Source organism: Volvox carteri, assembly GCF_000143455.1.
Source record: "Volvox carteri f. nagariensis unplaced genomic scaffold VOLCAscaffold_57, whole genome shotgun sequence".
In the NCBI taxonomy this organism is placed as follows: Eukaryota; Viridiplantae; Chlorophyta; class Chlorophyceae; order Chlamydomonadales; family Volvocaceae; genus Volvox; species Volvox carteri.
Genome location: NW_003307600.1, coordinates 223,232 through 240,170, shown reverse-complemented (window position 1 = coordinate 240,170; position 16,939 = coordinate 223,232). Strand labels below are relative to the sequence as shown.

At 59.7% G+C, this 16,939-nt stretch overlaps 3 protein-coding genes across 3 annotated transcripts in view; 2 read left to right on the top strand and 1 right to left on the bottom strand.

Moving 5' to 3' along the window:
* Positions 1 to 34: 34 nt before the first annotated feature.
* Positions 35 to 2,379, top strand: VOLCADRAFT_97016 (uncharacterized protein; the record flags this gene model as incomplete). Its single annotated transcript, XM_002956070.1, has 5 exons — positions 35 to 242; positions 606 to 689; positions 1,112 to 1,248; positions 1,573 to 1,655; positions 2,235 to 2,379. The coding sequence occupies 5 exons, from the start codon at positions 35 to 37 to the stop codon at positions 2,377 to 2,379; spliced, it is 657 nt and encodes a 218-aa protein (XP_002956116.1).
* Positions 2,380 to 4,695: 2,316 nt separating this feature from the next.
* VOLCADRAFT_119273 (uncharacterized protein) lies at positions 4,696 to 6,110 on the bottom strand (the record flags this gene model as incomplete). Its single annotated transcript, XM_002956013.1, has 4 exons — positions 4,696 to 4,872; positions 5,122 to 5,269; positions 5,618 to 5,914; positions 6,106 to 6,110. The coding sequence occupies 4 exons, from the start codon at positions 6,108 to 6,110 to the stop codon at positions 4,696 to 4,698; spliced, it is 627 nt and encodes a 208-aa protein (XP_002956059.1).
* Positions 6,111 to 6,596: 486 nt separating this feature from the next.
* Positions 6,597 to 16,939, top strand: part of VOLCADRAFT_97014 (uncharacterized protein) — a gene marked incomplete at both ends in the record, with an annotated part of 15,751 nt that continues 5,408 nt past the window's right edge. The window contains 14 exons of the mRNA XM_002956069.1: positions 6,597 to 6,740; positions 6,819 to 6,881; positions 7,590 to 8,798; positions 9,241 to 9,662; positions 10,122 to 10,156; positions 11,713 to 11,797; positions 12,113 to 12,149; positions 12,432 to 12,785; positions 12,981 to 13,135; positions 13,379 to 13,415; positions 13,870 to 14,010; positions 14,183 to 14,789; positions 15,215 to 15,954; positions 16,326 to 16,459. Coding sequence (XP_002956115.1) covers positions 6,597 to 6,740; positions 6,819 to 6,881; positions 7,590 to 8,798; positions 9,241 to 9,662; positions 10,122 to 10,156; positions 11,713 to 11,797; positions 12,113 to 12,149; positions 12,432 to 12,785; positions 12,981 to 13,135; positions 13,379 to 13,415; positions 13,870 to 14,010; positions 14,183 to 14,789; positions 15,215 to 15,954; positions 16,326 to 16,459 — 4,163 coding nt within the window. The remainder of the gene's footprint in view (positions 6,741 to 6,818; positions 6,882 to 7,589; positions 8,799 to 9,240; positions 9,663 to 10,121; positions 10,157 to 11,712; positions 11,798 to 12,112; positions 12,150 to 12,431; positions 12,786 to 12,980; positions 13,136 to 13,378; positions 13,416 to 13,869; positions 14,011 to 14,182; positions 14,790 to 15,214; positions 15,955 to 16,325; positions 16,460 to 16,939) is intronic.

Sequence of the window (16,939 nt, the reverse complement as noted above, 5' to 3'; positions counted from 1 at the left end):
GATTGGTTTAGCATCACCTACCTTAACTGCATAAATGTCAGCAAATCCTTCATTAGTGCGTACCTTTCAAGGAGAGCTTTGCCCTGCGCCATTTCCTAACGAGGTTTTCGTCTTACGAAGAGATGGCGTGCAATGTGAATTACATGGTGTCCAGACCCGTGTAAAAGGATGGCAGGCACGCGGCGCCTTGTACCTGTCTAACGTCCGACTGGTGTTCGTTGCATCTAAAGCGGATGAGTCAGGTGAGGGAAGTGGGCGCTCTTGGCGCTTGATGTTGGCAGTGTCAGCGAGCTTCTATGCTCTTTGCGATGCATCACGTTCCTGGCCACTTTTCGGTGCCAGAGCATTTGCGCGAAGGCGCGATAAAATACCTCGGATGTCTGTGCCAACCCGGCTTACAATCATGCATCCCTCATCGCTTATCGCCCGTACGCCCTCACAAACATAATTTTTATCTCCCCTTAGCAGCTTACCGGAACCCATCCTACCCATTCTCGCAAAAGAAAATGCTCCACCTGTCCCCACACTCTTTCACTCACCCACACACCAACGCTGCTCCCCCTTTCCTCCTCATCCCGGCGCCACCATCACCGCCATGCTATCAGGGCTGGTTGCTTTCGACTTTCCGCTGTGTTACATTCGCAACGACAAGCTTAATCAGCCCATCTTCGGCTGCAACAACCTTTCCGGTAGGGCCTGTGGTAGCACCTATCTTCCGTGGGCAATACCATGTAGCATTAATGGGATATCAAATCCCTAGAGCGGCCACAAGGGCTGATTCGTCTGGACGGGATACTCTCTAAAAGAGACTAATTCGAAAAATATAGAAAGGAAAGCCCCGCAGAAGACTTGCTGGGTGGCTGGGTGGTTGTCGTGCTGCTTGTTTGCCCGTTCGCCCATCGATCGGTCCTATATCCTGTTTCGGTTGGTTTTTCTGTCAGTCTGTTTGCCTGTCTGTATGTCTGTCTGTCTGTCCATCTGCTGGCGCTGATGCGGCTACAGCTACTGCTGCTCACCGTCACCATCAACATCACCCATTATGGATTGCCAAGCCGGCCCCTGTTCCTTGTCCACTCCATGTCTGCCTGTACATCTGTCTGTCTGTCTGCAGGTCAGGTGTGGCCGGCCGTGGAAGGAGGGGGCCCGGCGGGGGAGCTGCCTCCTCACGACTATAAGATCTACTTCAAGGAGGGCGGCATCGGCACCTTATACCATCTGTACTACACGCTGACAGTACGGGCGAAGGAGGTACGGCAGGCTGTGGTACGGCTGCAGCTCCAGCTACCGGTCCTAGCGCTGTAGAAATTTGGAAGTGAAAGAAACGTCAAGTGAATAACGAAAAGATCAAAAGACCAAAAGAGATACTCGCACATAAAGTTTGTGAAACTTGGAAGGAGCAAGAGTGATTCCAGGAATTGAGTGCGAGTATGTGCGTGTGTATGTGTGTGTGTGTATCCCCATTTCATTCCCTCACCAATCATACATACATACATACATACATACATACATACATACATACATACATACATACATACATACATACATACATACATACATATATGTACGACCCAGGCGTTCGAGGCCGCCCAAGGCCGCCGGCGGGAGGTCGACGAGGCCAACCCCCCCGACTACGTGGCTGATCTGGTGTCCCGAGCGTGAGTGGGGCTGGGGGTGGCGGTGGTAGCGTCACTTGGCGGGGGGGGGGAGGGGGCGGGCAGGGGCTTGGAAGAGGGAGTTAGGGGGTGGGAAAGACGAACCACAAACGAGTGAAGCTGCTGCCAGGGCAAGAGTGTACCAGAGGTAGAACTGAGTTAGGGGGTGGGGGAGGAGATGTAGGGCCGACCCACTTTGAGAGGGGAAGGGGCCAAGAAGGGGAGCGGCTGCTGTGAAGATAACAAGTAGCGTTCGGTTTGTGTTGTACGCCTGTACGGCGGTTAACCACTCGTAAGCACATCTGTAAAGGGTTGGTGTCTTCCCACGCGACGTGGGGGGGATGGTGCGGTCAGAGGATGAGGGGGATGAAGAGAAGCGCTAGGGGGTTGAAATACCAGGAGCGTTGTTAGAGGAGCGGGGGTGAGCCCCCGGGGGCCCATTTTAAACCCCCCGACACGAAACACGCACTTACACGTCAAACTTTGTTGTACGGAAATTAATAAAAGCGGGTTTTCCTACGTGCCATGTAAGGCACTTGGCGCCCAACTGCTGTCGTACTGAACTGCTGGCCGTTGTTGCAGGTTCGTTGATCCCAACGACCCTTCAACTGTCTACCTGGCGCAGCAGCAGCCCGTGGACGAGTCCCTGCGGCTCTCCTCCGGCCCCCGCTACGCGGCGAACTACGGCCAGGACGAGGTGTACGAGCCCACGGGGCTGAGACCGTGATGGAGGGGGCTCCAGAGGGAGGGGGGCGGCTGCAGGAAGAACACGTATCCCCTATTTTTGTATGTGCAACTGCTTTCCGTTTGTTTCCGGTATTACAAATAATGCAGATGTTAATTTTCCGGTAACACAGTTTTTCATTCCTGTCGAAGGAAGTACCAGGGAATTGTTAGTGTCGTTTTTTTTCAGTTTTCGCGTGAAATTTTAGTTCCTGGGTATTGAAAAGGGGGAACAGCTCTGTGTGTGTGTGTGTTGTTGATTAACGATACGAGAACAAGCAAAAGTGTTTGTGTGTGTGTATGTGTGTATGTGTATGTGTGTTGCAGGAGGTGTAACGAATGTTGTGTTGTGTTGCGAAGTCTGAGGGGACAGATTTAGCTCTGGATGTTATCGCGTTTCCTTCCCCCCGGCTGGATCGGAGGGCGCCGGGGAGCTCACGACGACGAGTATCTTCTACGGAAATTTAATTGGCGGCGACAGGGGAGCACGCACAGCACCACGTAAGCGCGAGCACGCTTGGAATGAATGCAGTACGTGTAGAGGGCTTCTTGAAGCTTTTCCAGGAGCCGCACGGCACTGCACTCTTCAAGGACAGGACAAGGAAAACCGCACGGGAAAACCAATCATAAGAAACGATTACCTTTTTAACCCTCTCGCCATCTTTTCTTACAAACAAAAAAGAAACGGTTCAAAAAATTAAACATTTAAAGCCTGCAATCACAAAGACGTGCGAGATCGCCCTTTCTTCCTACCTTTTGCATGGATTGAAGAGTGACCCCAGTCGAGCTCCACGACCGAGTATGTAACGAAATGCCTTTGCAAGTTAACTCTGCACACAACAGCAGAGATTTGCACACATATCTTCATTAATATTATTTTTATTAATTAAATGTTATAAGATAATCACGCATGCGAACACAAGCCTTTTCGACCTTTACGCGCCCGTGCCGCCGCCACTGCTTCCTTCTCCACCTGCCTTCTCCACCTGTCCCTCCTCACCCGCGGATGCACACGCAGCTCGCACACGCAGCCTGCTGCGCCCCACCTTCATCTGAACCACCCCCACCTCCCATCCAACACGTTTACAGCCCGCCAAGAAGGCTCCAAAACCCGCCTCAAGAGCTTCCAAACTGGCACGCACCAACTGCAGCGCCTCCTCACCTACACCGCCCTCACACGCCCCCACCCCTGCACCACCCCCGTCGCTACCGCCTTCCCCGTCAGTGGCGCGGCGGCCGCCGCCGCCGCCGCTGCCGCCAGTCGTTCGCCAATCCAGCCACGCCGCTTGCCACACCGCCCGCAGAAGATCCGATTGCGTGTGTTCCTCCTTGAGCATGACGTAAGCTGTGCCTTCCCGCCAAACCAGAAGATAGCCCTCTCTGCCGTACACCGCCGCGTACTCCTGCATTACCCCCGGCGGCGGCAGCGCGCCGCCAAAGGCCTCCACCGCCGTGACTCCCAGTCTAACGCGCGGCTGAACGTCCCATGGGTCGGCGAACACCGGCTCCTGCGCGTTGGCCTCCGCCACGCTCGGCAGCGACGCGCCGCGTACGGCAGCTGAGGCCAGCAAGGCGGTTCGCTTGAGGGAGAGCGTTGGGAAAAGTAGCGTGCGTAGGGCCTGGTATCGGAGTACGACATGGACGAGCTGTACAGCGGCCCAGGTGTTCACAACGCCGTCGGCGCTGCCTGAATACGAATCAATAGGCAATATGTACGTTTGGAGGAGCACAGTCGTCGGGTCGGGTATGAGTGAAGAATAATAGAAAAACAAAATGAATTCAATAGCGGAAGGAAGCGGAGCAGGCAAAGGAAGCAGAGTAAGCAAAGGAAAGGACGGGGAGAAGGAGGAGGAGGGCCGACCGACCGAAGAAGACAGCACACGCGCGGGCGCAACAGCACGCGCTCAGGCTTGGTATGTGTCCCGATGGAGTCCCCTGACGGAACCGACATACCTACTTACACCATATTTTTCTTGTTGACGTGGTTTTACTAGTTGTACGACACGTCTTCGGCAACAACACCCTTTTACACAACACTGATGACACCAACACGCAGTACACGACACGCGCAAACGTGTACTTTGTTTGCAGCTTGGGACTCAAGACCTTGGTAATTGAATAGTAAGACCATGGTAATAAAATTTCCTTTGCATGCATTATAATGTTTCCCCCAGCCTCTCCCTATTTGGCCCGTCCCTCACTCCCTGTCGTGCCTTCCCTCCGTGCCATGGACCGTACCGTACCGTACCCCTACCCTACCGTCCTGACCCTAGGGCCGGAGGCTCCCCTCCCCTCCCCTCCCCTCCCCCTCCCGCTTGCACTAACCCGCGCTTCCTTCCAGAGTCCGCAGCACCGCCACACTGGCCATAAGGCCCACCATCTGTGCCGCCACCTCCCACACCTCCTCCTTGGCGGCCACGGCGCCCACGTTCTGGGACCGGGCGAAGTGGGTTTGGATCACACGAAACACGGGTTTGCCCATGCCCTTGCCGAGGGCCTGCGTGGGGCGGGCGGGAGGGGGGAGGGATAGGGAAAGGAGAGGGCGAGTGGAAAATGTGTATGCGTGTGTGTGCGTGACGTGTAGCGTGTGAATTACACCAGTGACCAGTCCGTGCATGTGTGTATCTGCATGTAACGTTGTGCGCTCTTACCGGGCCGAGCTCCCCAACCCCCCAATCACCTGACCAGATCTCTTCCCCCCTCCCCCCGACCCCACACAAACCTAGGGGGCTCCCACTTCTATCACCTGGCCGAACTTCCCCGCACTGGCCAGCAGCATGAAGCTCTGCGGGTAGAGGCTGGTGGCCACCTCCAGCCCCAGTCCCGCGGTGCTCAGAAGCTCCGCCACCAGCCGCCAGCGTCGGGGATCCTCGTCGAACTCGGCGGAGAAGCGGCTGCGTGCGGGTGTGGATGTGGGGGTGTGCGGTCAAATGTCTCGTGTTTGTCTGTCTGCCTGTCTGTCTGTCTGTCTGCCTGTATGTATGTATGTATGTATGGGGATGTATGCCGCAGTGAACCCCTCCTGGATTGCTCTTCCAGGACAAACATTCCTTTAAACCCTTACGACCGTCTTTCCTTCAGCCACACGACACAATGCTCTTTGCCATCGCGTAGTCCCTCGGGTGGTACACTACACGCCCATCGGTAGGATCCAGCTTCAGATCCGCACGGTTGGATCCATCCCTGGATCCTAACGTCCTTGATTGGATCCATCCCAGCCTCTCCATCCCTGCCTTACCCACCTGCCCACTATGAAGCGGCCCAGGGCCCCCACCCCGTCCTTAATGATCCACTTGATGGAGGCGGACAGGGCCACAGTGGCGGCTGGGGAGGTGCTCACACCCACAGCGGTCAGCAGTGAGGACGTGGCGAGAGAGTGGGACAGGTGGCCGGTCACGTGGGTGGGTAACGACCACAGTTGGTACGGCAGGTAGTCGGGTGTGACGGAGTCGGGGAAGCCCGGCGGAAGGAAGAGGTCGCGGATGCTGTCTGGAATGGAGGATAGCGGGCTTGGGGAGGCTCCAGGGGCGGGGGAGGAGCTGGGCAGGGAGGAGGAGGAGGAGGAGGAGGAAGGGGTGGGTTGGCTGGGTTTTGATGGTGGTGAAGGCAGAAGGTCGCGTTCCTCCGAGCCGTGGATTTCAGTGAAGGTGTAGAGTTGGCGGGACTCGCGAGGAGGCAGGAAGGGAGGCTGGGGCCGGGAATCGGTGACGCCCTTCGCGGTGGCACGTACGACATGGCGACTTCGGAGCGGCCCGGTGCCAGCAGGTAGGCCCGGTTGCAGCCTCATGAGACAAGTGTGTACGATTGTAGCGATTTGGCGATATGTGCGAGCTTGAGAAATGGGATGAGGTTGCGTTCCGATGGAGACTTCCACGGTGGACCTCACGTTCGTCCGAGATCTCTAATTCAGGATAATAGGTGTAAATATAGAAAATCAGACATGTAATATCTTATGGACCTAAAGTTACCTTCGACGATGCTAGCTGGTTAGAACCAAAGGTCTTATAGTTGCACCTTGCACGGACGACTACGTGCGAGACAAGGGAAATGAAATAACCAGTGGCATGATAAAAATATTTAATGAAGAGTATCATTGTTGATGCGTGCTTATGCTGCAGAGCCATTGCCCTTTGTCCTTCACAGTCGCACAAACTCACAGCACGCACGCCATGCGTCAAGTCCTACGATAACGCAGCACCTGCGCTGACGCACCGGTATTAGATGGTGAAAAGCATCAACGTTCGAAGCTTAACGGGATGGTCTGCCAAGTTGGAGGTCGAGCGCGATGGCGATACCGTCGCGGACTTACGAAGAAAGGTCACGGCGCTCAATCCTCAGCTTTCCCGGTTCAAAATCTTTTGCAGGGTAAGAAGGCCACATCACGGCCTTTCCCACGCATTTGGCACATGTTTCGTCGCTAAGTTGACGCATGGACCCCTTCAGGGAGCGACAGTAACGGACTCCACCCCGCTCTCATCGCTGGAACTGGGACCCCACGATTTCCTGGTGGGTGCGCAACGAAGCGGCTTGCTATCCTTTCCCATGTCAATAACAGTTCCATGCCTTGGTCACAGCATCCCGCGTGCTCCCCACCCAAGCCGGTTTCCCCCGCTTAAGCCATTGAACCTCCAGTAACGCATAGCAATCAGGCACACTGCTACCAGCATCCCGAACCTTTTCCTTCATCTTAAACCCACCGACGCGTAAGTCATCCCCCTTGCCCTTTCTCCAGCCCGAACCTCGCCACCGCTCCTCCTGCTGTGCCCCCCGTTGCAATTCTCCCCCCCATGCATCTCCCCCCGCAAAACGCCTCCATCCCCGTTGAATCTCGCCCCTCCCTCCTCGGCTCCCCTCACCCCGTCGTTTCCGCTTTCTCCCGGCCTCCGTGGCTTCCCCAATCTCGGCGGAAACCTCCGCCATGGACCTGGTGCTCCAAAGACTGTCTTGCCGCTTGCCAGTGCCAAAGGCGGTGCCAAGAACCCTGCCAGGACCGCTAATAACGGTAACGGCAATGGCAACGGCAGCGCTGTGACGGCGGGGCCTTCTTCTGCGGTGCCAGCAGCAGCGACAGCGAAAACAATTACCGGCGGTGCAGCTACTGCTGCTGCTGCTGCTGCTGCTGCTACTGCTACTGCTACTGCCACTGCTGCTGCTGCCACTACTGCGGTTCGACCCCGCCCCCGGCCGCCCCCCATAGACACCCCGACCCAACAGATTAGCGAGCCGTCAGAACTCCTCGCCTTCAGCGCCGACCAGCCTGTGCCGTACGCTGGCGAGGGCCTTATCACCCTGCTCCCCGGCTACGCGTCCCGACCGAACCGCACTCCCACCAAGCCCCGCGCACCCTTCCCCCCGCTGGAGCGTCCGCCGCAGACGCCATTTGCGCCTCTGCTGCAGGGCCAGGAGCAGGGCCAGGAGCAGCAGGGGCAAAGGCAAGGACAGGGCCAGCCAGGGACCCCGCCAGGGCGGGTGCCGGCAGCCGCAGCAGCACCGCCACCATGTGGGAGCCATGGTCCTCAATACCCCGCTGGGCATTCCGTACACCCGCACCCGCACAGGGACAGGGACAGGGACAGGGACAGGGGTCTAACTGGGGAGGGCGGAGCGGGGTACCTGGGGGTAGACCGGTCGCCGGGAGCCACGGGAAAACCGCAAGAAGTGCTACAGCCGCTACAGCCGCAACCGCAGCCATCTGGTAGGGGTCATCAGACGTCAGCCGCCCGTGCGGGGACCCGGAGGCCCCAGAGGGGGGTCACGGCAGCGCCGCCGCTACTGCACGACGACCTGTTTGCGGAGCTGAAGGCGGAGCTGGAAGCCGCCCCGCTGCCAAGGACGGGTAGGGCAGGCCCGGCGGCGGCGGAGGCAGAGCCAGGAGTGGCGGGGGTGGCGGCGGCGGACGGGAGCTTTGGGAGAGGGGATGGCGAGCGGGGCGGCGACAGGAACAACGGCGATGACAATGGCAACGGCGCTCTTGCGCGTCGCTGCTACGCCGTTGAGGTACCGGAGCGGCCGCAGCGGCAGCGGCAGCGGCAGCGGCAGCGGCGGAGCCTCTCCGAAGCACGCGACGAGACGCGGGAAGGGAGGACGCCCAAGCGGAAGCGACGCGACATGCCGACAGACGTGGTGCCGGCGCCGGCGGCTCAACATGCGGAACAGGAAGCCCCCGCCGCCGCCGCCGCCGCCGTCGCCGTCGCAGCCCGCTTACCGGGTGTTCCGGACACTACCACAGGGGGACCCTGCGTTGGCGGCGGTAGCGGCGGCAGCCGCCACCGGCCGAAGGTGTCGTACCCCCGTTCCGGTCCGCAGTTCGATCGCGCCGTGGCGGACTGTGTGCTGCCGCTGCCCCCCGCCCTGGAGAGACTTGAGCGCATTTTCGAGTGCCTCAACCCGCTGTATACGTTCCTGCTTGGCCAGCAGGTGCAGGTGCGTGGGGGGGGAGGTGGGGGGAGGGGAGGGAGGGGAGGGGAAGGGGAGGGGAAGGGGAGGGGAAGGGGAGGGAATGGGGGTTAAGGGCTGGGAACGCGGTGCGTGAGTATGAGGGTCTGGATGACCCTCGGGTTCTACGGGGCTCCCCTGACTGCTTTTCCGACTCTGCCCTTCCTGCCCCACCCCCACCCCGTCTCTCGTCCGCCAATAAACCCTTCTCCCCCCGCCGCCCTTCTCCACCACCATCCACTTCCATTTTTCAAATCCTTTAGATTTTACTTAATCTGAGCTCTACCCTCCCTCCTCTTCCCGCCCCCCTTGCATCGTTCCACAAATCGAAATGTAAAACCTCCTAAACTCTCAAAACAACCTAAAACCTCACAATAAAAACCTCCTTTGATTGCCCTGCCCTGGCCTGCCCTGCCCTGCTCGCCATCAGATGACGTGGCACAACATGCGTGAGGCCCTGCAGCGGCAGCTGCCGCACCTCCAAGTGGCCCTGGGAGACATCTTGTTAGCCGCAGATCTGGTGCCCGAGGTGCTGCTGCTGGTCACGCGGGTAGGGGCCACCCGCAGGACGGGGGCTGCGGCGGCGCCAGCCAGTGCCGCCGGCGGCAGCACCAGCGGCGCCATTTACGACGACGGCGGCGGCGGCGGAGGAGGAGGCCGCGTCCATCACACGCTGCTGGCGGCTCAGGGCTGGCGGCAGGACTGCCTGGCGGACCGAGCCGTACAGCTGGATAAGCAGCTGACGGAGCCGACGACGGCGGAGCCATCGGCAGGGCAGGAAGACGGTGGTAGCGGTACGACAACGGTGTACGGCAGCGGCGTTGTTACGGTGGAGCTGATAGATCCGGGCAGGTGGGGGTTGGGGGGGTTTGGGATTTTTCGTCTGTCGCGGTACGGATAGACATATATACCGACTCACGAGTGCGGGAGGGGACGGAGGGGCAGGAGGGGAAACTACATGATGATGACGCAGCTGCCCCCCAAGGGCGGGGCGGCGAAGGAGTTCCACTTCCGAGAGACGCGCGACGTCCGCCAAGCGATGGTGATGGTGATGATGATGACGCAGCTGCCCCCAAAGGGAGAACCGAAGTCGGGCTCCCCTCTGGTTTCCCCTTCTTTGGGAACGAAGGGGACGAGGTGCTAAAGCTCCCATTGCTGCGCTGTACGGCTGTACGGCATTGTCCGTCCTGTTGTGATGCGGTGCGCATCGAGCAGTGCTGACAGCCGTACAGTGACATGGTGCTGACAGCCGTACAGTCACGCAAGCAACCCAAGAATTATACACAGCGTCGTCTCCTCCTCGTCGTGCAGTGCACATGCGCCCTGTCGCTTCGTGTGCGTGTGCGGTGCGGCTGTGTGCTTTGGTATCGTACGTCGGCGCTTTCCGCACCGCCACCACCACCGGCTGTACGGGGAACGCCGAATGCCTCTTCCTCTCGCTCCCTGCCCCCGAGTCCGAAGGGAGGTTCGAGTGCTTTGTCGGTGTATATCGCGTTGGCGTTGGTCGGCTATAGCCGGACTAGGATAGTTCCGGGTCGGGGCGAGGTGGGGCGAGTGTTTTTTTTGGGTGGTGGGAGGAGCACTTGCATGTCATCAGCTGTTTATTACCAGCTTATCAGCCAGCTTTGCTCCAATTTCGTCAATGCCGCCGCCAGGCCGGCGGCAAACATTCTTTTCCAGCTCACGTCAGCAGTTTTCCACAACCTTTTCGCCGGAAAAGGCGAAAATACCTACCTTTACTTTCTTACGGCTACGTTCTACTGCTTTTCTTCTGCGCTTGTTTTAGTCTTGGCGGCTAGGTAGGTAGTTTTTCCGACATCATCATCACTACAGCATCCCGAGGTCGCCGCCTTCAAGAACGCCTTTTTTTGGTCAGTTCTACTTCTGGTACACTCTTTCCTTGGCAGCAGCTTCACTCGTTCGTGGTTCGTCTTTTCCTCCCTGCCTCCCTCTATCCCGTTTGTGTGTGTGTGCGTCGGCTGTGGTGTCTCTTTCACTTTGCACGTATGTATGTATGTATGTATGTATGTATGTATGTATGTATGTATGTATGTATGTATGTATGTATGTATGTATGTATGTATGTATGTATGTATGTATGTATGTATGTATGTATGTATGTATGTATGTATGTAGTCAGAACTAAAAAAAAAACTGGACCGCATATCAGGGCTTCGCTCTTAATGTACGAAGAAAAAAACGAGGCAGCGACCGCTGAGGAGGAGGGGGAGCAGCAAGAGGAGGAGGAGGAGGAGGACAGGCGGAGGGGCGGAGGCGGTGATATGGCGGCAATGGAAGAGGAGGAAAAGGAAGAGGAGGAGGCGGAGGCGGAGGGCAAGGAGGCGACGGCAGCGAGGAGGTGTGGGAGGCGGCTCCTACGTAATGACGGTGGGTTCGAGATGAGGCGGTAGTGCAGTGTGCTGGGTGCTGTCACACGTCTCGTTACCTGGTGGTCAAAAAACACACATAAAAGAACCGCTGCATGCCATCAAACACACAGACACACAAAAATTATTATTAAAGATGAAGCGGGGTTGCGGGCTTGGGGACTGGCTTCATGGGGGTGGGGGTGTAGCTGCATCTGCTATAAGAAGCGACTGAGATGAAACAGCCCTTTGATGGCCCTCATCAAAGTCCCCCCTATCCCGTCCCCCTACCTCGGCCCCCCCGGTGTCCTATCACCTCCGTTGTGCTCGTGTGTTACCACCTCCTTTATCCTCTTACTCCGGCAGCTTGTCTCTTCCTGCACGAGTGTGATGATGATGACGATGACTTCGGGGTCCCAACCCAAGGTCGCCGCACTTCAAGAACGCCTTTCGGTCAGTTCTACGTCTGGTGTACACTCTTTTGCCCTGGCAGCACCTTCACTCTTTCTCACGTGGTTCGTCTTTCCCAACCCCAGGCGCCCTCAGGATTCCCCCGCACATCCCCGCCGTTGTCCTGGAGGCGGGCAGGAGGCTGCGCTTCGCCACCAACGTTTTAACCAGGTGTGTGTGTATCTGTGTATGTGTATGTGTATGTATGTACACGTGTGAAGGAGACGTAAGGAGGGGCGTCAATGAGCAGCCGGTCAGTCGTGAGTGTGCCGCCTCCCCACCAGTGCCCCCCAGTGCCCCCAGTTGGGGCCCCCAGTGGCACTTCAAGAGCCCGGACGGCGGCCCCGGGGTGCCGAGGACTGAGGGGGAAAGAGGAGGAGGTCCCCACCTCGGACCTCGCCTTCCTACCTCACCTCCTTAACATCCTCCCCATCCTCCTCCTCCTCCTCCTCCTCCCCTTTCCCCCCCTCCTGCCTACATCCCCAGGCGCCAGGCTGCCTTCCGCCGCGGACTGGTCTCCGTGGTGGATCAGCTGCACCAGGACTTCCTCAGCCGACTGGACCCGGAGCGACTGGCGGGGGCGGCAGGAGGGGGGGCGGCAGGAGGAGGAACTACTGCGGCCGCCACCGCCACCGCCACCGCCACCGCCACCGCTGCCAGGACAGCCAACACAGCCGCCGCCCGTGGAGCTGCCGCTGCTGAATGCACCTCCTGCGGCAACACCGCAGGTAAAACATCGGAGGATGGAGCCCCGGCGGCTGCCGCTGCCACCGCCGCCTCCGTAGCGGCTGCCGTCTCCTCGGAGGCGGCGGAGTCCACATCCGCCGCCTGGGACCCCATCTCCCGCCGCACCTGGCACCCGGTGTTCCGGGGCGAGCTGCTGCGGCGACGGGACGCCTTCTCGGAACAGCAGCTCCGCTCCGCAGCGGCCCGGGTACGTGTGCGGCGGGCGCTGCTGGCGGGAGCGAGTGCTGGTACGGCGGGCGGTGGCGGCAGCGGCGGCGGCGGCGACGACGGCGGAGGGTTTGGGCCACGTGCCGGTGCGGCGCCACGGCCACCCAGCTTGCTGAAGCAGTACGAGCCCTGTACGGCAACGAATCCACTGACGTCCCTGGAGTTGTTGAATCACCTTCAGGAGCTGCCCTGGTATCAGGGACAGGTGGGGGATGTGAGGGGATGTGAGGGGTTGTGAGGGGATGTGGTGATGGCGAAGGAGAGGGGGTTACTGCGGAACTGGAGGACTGGTTACCACGGGGCGATACATGGGAAAATAGTATATCAATGGACGTGACTCCCTGCGTTGCAAATCCTAATACAACCCTCCACTCCCGCACACACGCTTTGGATGTCGCAGGTGGTTCATGTGGAGGTCATCCCCGGCCGCCCCGCCGCCACCGCCCCCCCCGCCGCCCCCCTGTCCCCCCCCGTGCTGCGGGGCCTGCAGTCCCTGGGCATACCGGGGGGCCGGCTGTACACACACCAGGCGGATGCGGTTGATGCCCTCCTGGGGTACGACAAGTACGACAAACACCAACATCACCATCACCATCACCACCAACAGGACGGCTTCCTTAACCCCCAGCAGCAGCACCAGCAGCAGCAGCAACAGGAGTCGGACCAGCAGCAGCAGCAGCAGCAGATCTCTCTCCAACATCCACGCTCCCCACATGAGCCCCAGCCCGGTGTTCGGTCCCCCACTCCCCCCCGGACCCGGTGTCCCCGTGTGGTGGTGGTGGCCACATCCACCGCCAGTGGCAAGTCGCTGTGCTACCTGGTACCCATGTTGCAGGTAGGGGGTGGGGAGAGGAAGGGGGTGGGAGGGCAGGGGGAGGGGAAGGAAGGAGGGAGGGAATGCCATGATCATGATTATTATCAGTATCAGTGTATTATCATCGTCAACAAGAATATATCGCCCAGCCTACATGGCCGTCATTATTACGTAATTTTCCTGCGGTTATCTCACTCATCGCCCCTTCTCCCCCCTTCTCCCCCCTTCTCCCCCCTTCTCCCCCCTTCTCCCCCCTTCTCCCCCCTTCTCCCCCCTTCTCCCCCCTTCTCCCCCCTTCTCCCCCCTTCTCCCCCCTTCTCCCCCCTTCTCCCCCCTTCTCCCCCCTTCTCCCCCCTTCTCCCCCCTTCTCCACCCTTCTCCACCCTTCTCCACCCTTCTCCACCCGCTCCCCCCTTCTCCCCCCTTCTCCCCCCTTCTCCACCCTTCTCCCCCCTTCTCCCCCCGCTCCCCCCAGGCTATGTGCGACGACCCGGACACGTGCGCGCTGCTCATGTTCCCCACCAAGGCCCTGGCGCAGGACCAGCTGAGGGTGATCCGGGAGCTCGTGGAGGCGGCGTTCGGGGGCCTTACGGGAGCTGGGGTGCCCGCGGTGGAGGTAGGTACGGAGGCAGACTCCGTACGGGGGCGTTTATGGGCTTTTTTACTAACCGTCATTGTTTTAAAGGATCTCCAAACGAAATTTGAATCCAAATTTTTATTAATCGTATCATCATGTGTTTATATAGAACCTTTATATAAAACCCTTTTAATTAATCTCGTCTCGACAGGTGTACGACGGCGACACGCCCATGTCGGAGCGTACTGACATCCGGCTGCGTGCCCAAGTGATTCTCACCAACCCCGACATGCTGCACGTCACCCTCCTGCCGTCACATCGCCAGTTCGCCCGCCTGCTGGCAAAGCTGGCCGTGGTGGTGGTGGACGAGGGACATGCATACAGCGGCGTGTTCGGATGCCACACGGCCATGGTGCTGCGGCGCCTGCGGCGTCTCTGCAGCTGCGTCTACGGCTCCGACCCACGGTTCGTTGTCACCAGCGCCACGGTGGCGAATCCGCTGCAGATGGCGGCGCGGTTGGTGGGCGTTAGCGAGGATGACGTGGCGCTTGTGGGTCCGGAGCGTAACGGCTCACCGTGTGCGTTACGGCGCTTTGTGCTTTGGAACCCGCCGTTGACGGCACGGGCGGTACGGGCAGCGGCGGCGACGGCGGCGACGAGGGGTAATGGGCTTATGAGTCGTACGGAGGCGCGCGCGGCGGGGCGGATAACTCGAAAGGCGGAGCGAGCGCGGCAGCGGAAGTTGCTGCAGGAGGCGAGAGCTGCTCGCGCGCGTGCGTCGCAGCTGGCGGCAGAGCGGCTAGCTGGCGGCGGCGGCGGTGCGGCGGCGATGGAGGCAGAGATGGTGCAGCTGGCGGCGGCGGCGCAGCCTTTGCGGGAGCTGAAACAGGCGCTGTTTGGCGGCAGCCCGCGGCAGCGTCATACAGCGGAGCGTCGCCTGGCGGAGGTCCAGGCGGCAACGGTGGCGGCGGCGGTTGAGCTCGTGACGGCGGCAGCCGCTGCTTCCAGGCAGCACGGCGCCGCGACCGGCGGCGGCGGTAGCGGCAGTAGCAGTAGCACCGACACTAGCGGTAACAGCGACAACGACAACGGTACGGACTGCGGCGGCGGTGACCCCCATGCGGAAGAAATATCTGAAATCCCGGTCGCGGTGAAGAAACAAGACCCTGGACGCGGTCAAATTTTCACGGCTTCATGAAGTACCGTTCTGGACTGCGAGGAGCTGAACCTTCTGGCGCTGTAGTTGGAGGGAATATTGAGGTTAAGGAGGAAGAGGTACGGCAGCGGCAAGTGGGGCCTTTGTGGGACGCTGTACGGCAGGAGGCAGGCCGTCGGCGGAAGCGGAAACCCGTTCCGTTGCCGCGCTCTCCGCCGGGGGAAGGGAGGTCCAGGGGTGGGAAGCAGCGGCCGTGGGTGGCGGAGGCGGCTGCGGGTGACGTGGCGGCCGTGGCGGCACAGGCGCGTGCTGCGCTGAGTGCCGCTGCTGACGTCAACAGCAGCGGTGGCGGCGGCGGCGGCGGCGGCGGCCGCCGGCTCCCTCAGTTACCCTCCCTGGCTACCTCCCCCGCCAGCCGTCTTGCCGCTACCGCTGCGCCACCGGGGGCCCCGGCGGCGGCTCCACCGCCGCCCCCCTCTCGCCCTGTGATCGTCCGCACGAGCGGTCTCTCCGCCGCCGCTGCCGCACTGGGCCTGCAGCCGCCGGCAGCCGCCGCCGCCGCCGCCGCCGACTCCGCCGTCGTCCGTCAGCTGCTGGCGCAGCTGCCAGGTCCTGAGTGGAAGGAGCACCACGGTGCCGCGGGCACCCCCCTGGAGCAGCAGCGCGAGAGCCCCATAGTGGAGGTGGCGCTGCTGCTGGCGGAGTGTGTACAACACGGCCTACGAACCATCGCCTTCTGTAAGAGCCGCAAGCTGTGCGAGCTGGTGACGGCCTACACCAGGGAAATCCTGGCGGCGTGTGCGCCGGAATATACGGAGCGAGTGAAGGTGCGCGTGTGGGTTTTTGTCGTACGTGTGCGTGTTTTTAATTTTTGGTGATGTGGTTTTGATTTTTCTGCCCGGTTATGATGTCGGGTGATGCCGCCGGGTCAGGTAGCATCTTAGATGGAAAGGATGCACGGCGGCTTTTATAAAAGGTACGTGCCTGTGTGTGGTGGTGGGGGAGACGAGGGCAAGAGAGGGTGAAAGTCTGTCTGTCTGTCCGTTCATACGTCTGTATGTAGCGTATGTGTCATGCGGGGCAAAGGAAAAGGGATGGGGGTTTGCCCCTGAAAGCGGCACGAGGCGCTCTCTTCAGGTTTTGCCATATTATTCCCCCCCGTATATGTGCATGTGTCTGTGTATGTACGGCGGTTCAGGTGTACCGTGCCGGCTACAGCCCCTCCGAGCGGCGGGCCATGGAAGCCGACCTGCACAGCGGCCGGCTGTTGGCCCTGGCCGCCACCAACGCCCTGGAGCTGGGGGTGGACGTGGGGGGCCTGGACGTAACACTGTGAGGGGGTGGGGGGTGGGGGGTGGGTGGGGGGTTGAGTTTGCCCATTGCACTTTTCCTAGTTTTTCCACCTCTTCCCTCCCTTCCTCTCCCTCCCTCCTCTCCCTCCCTCCCTCCCTCCTCTCCCTTCCTCTCCCTCCCTCCTCTCCCTCCCTCATCTCCCTCCCCTCCCTCCCCTCCTCTCTATCCCTCCCTGGACTGCTACGGCTGCCGGACTCGCTGCAGCTCTCCTTCAGACCCTCCTCCTTCTGCCACATCTCCTCTCCCCCACATACATACATACATACATACATACATACATACATACATACATACATACATACATACATACATACACACATACATACATACATACATACATACATACATACATACATACATACATACATACATACATACATACATACATACATACATACATACATACATACATACATACATACATACATACATACATACATACATACATACATACATACA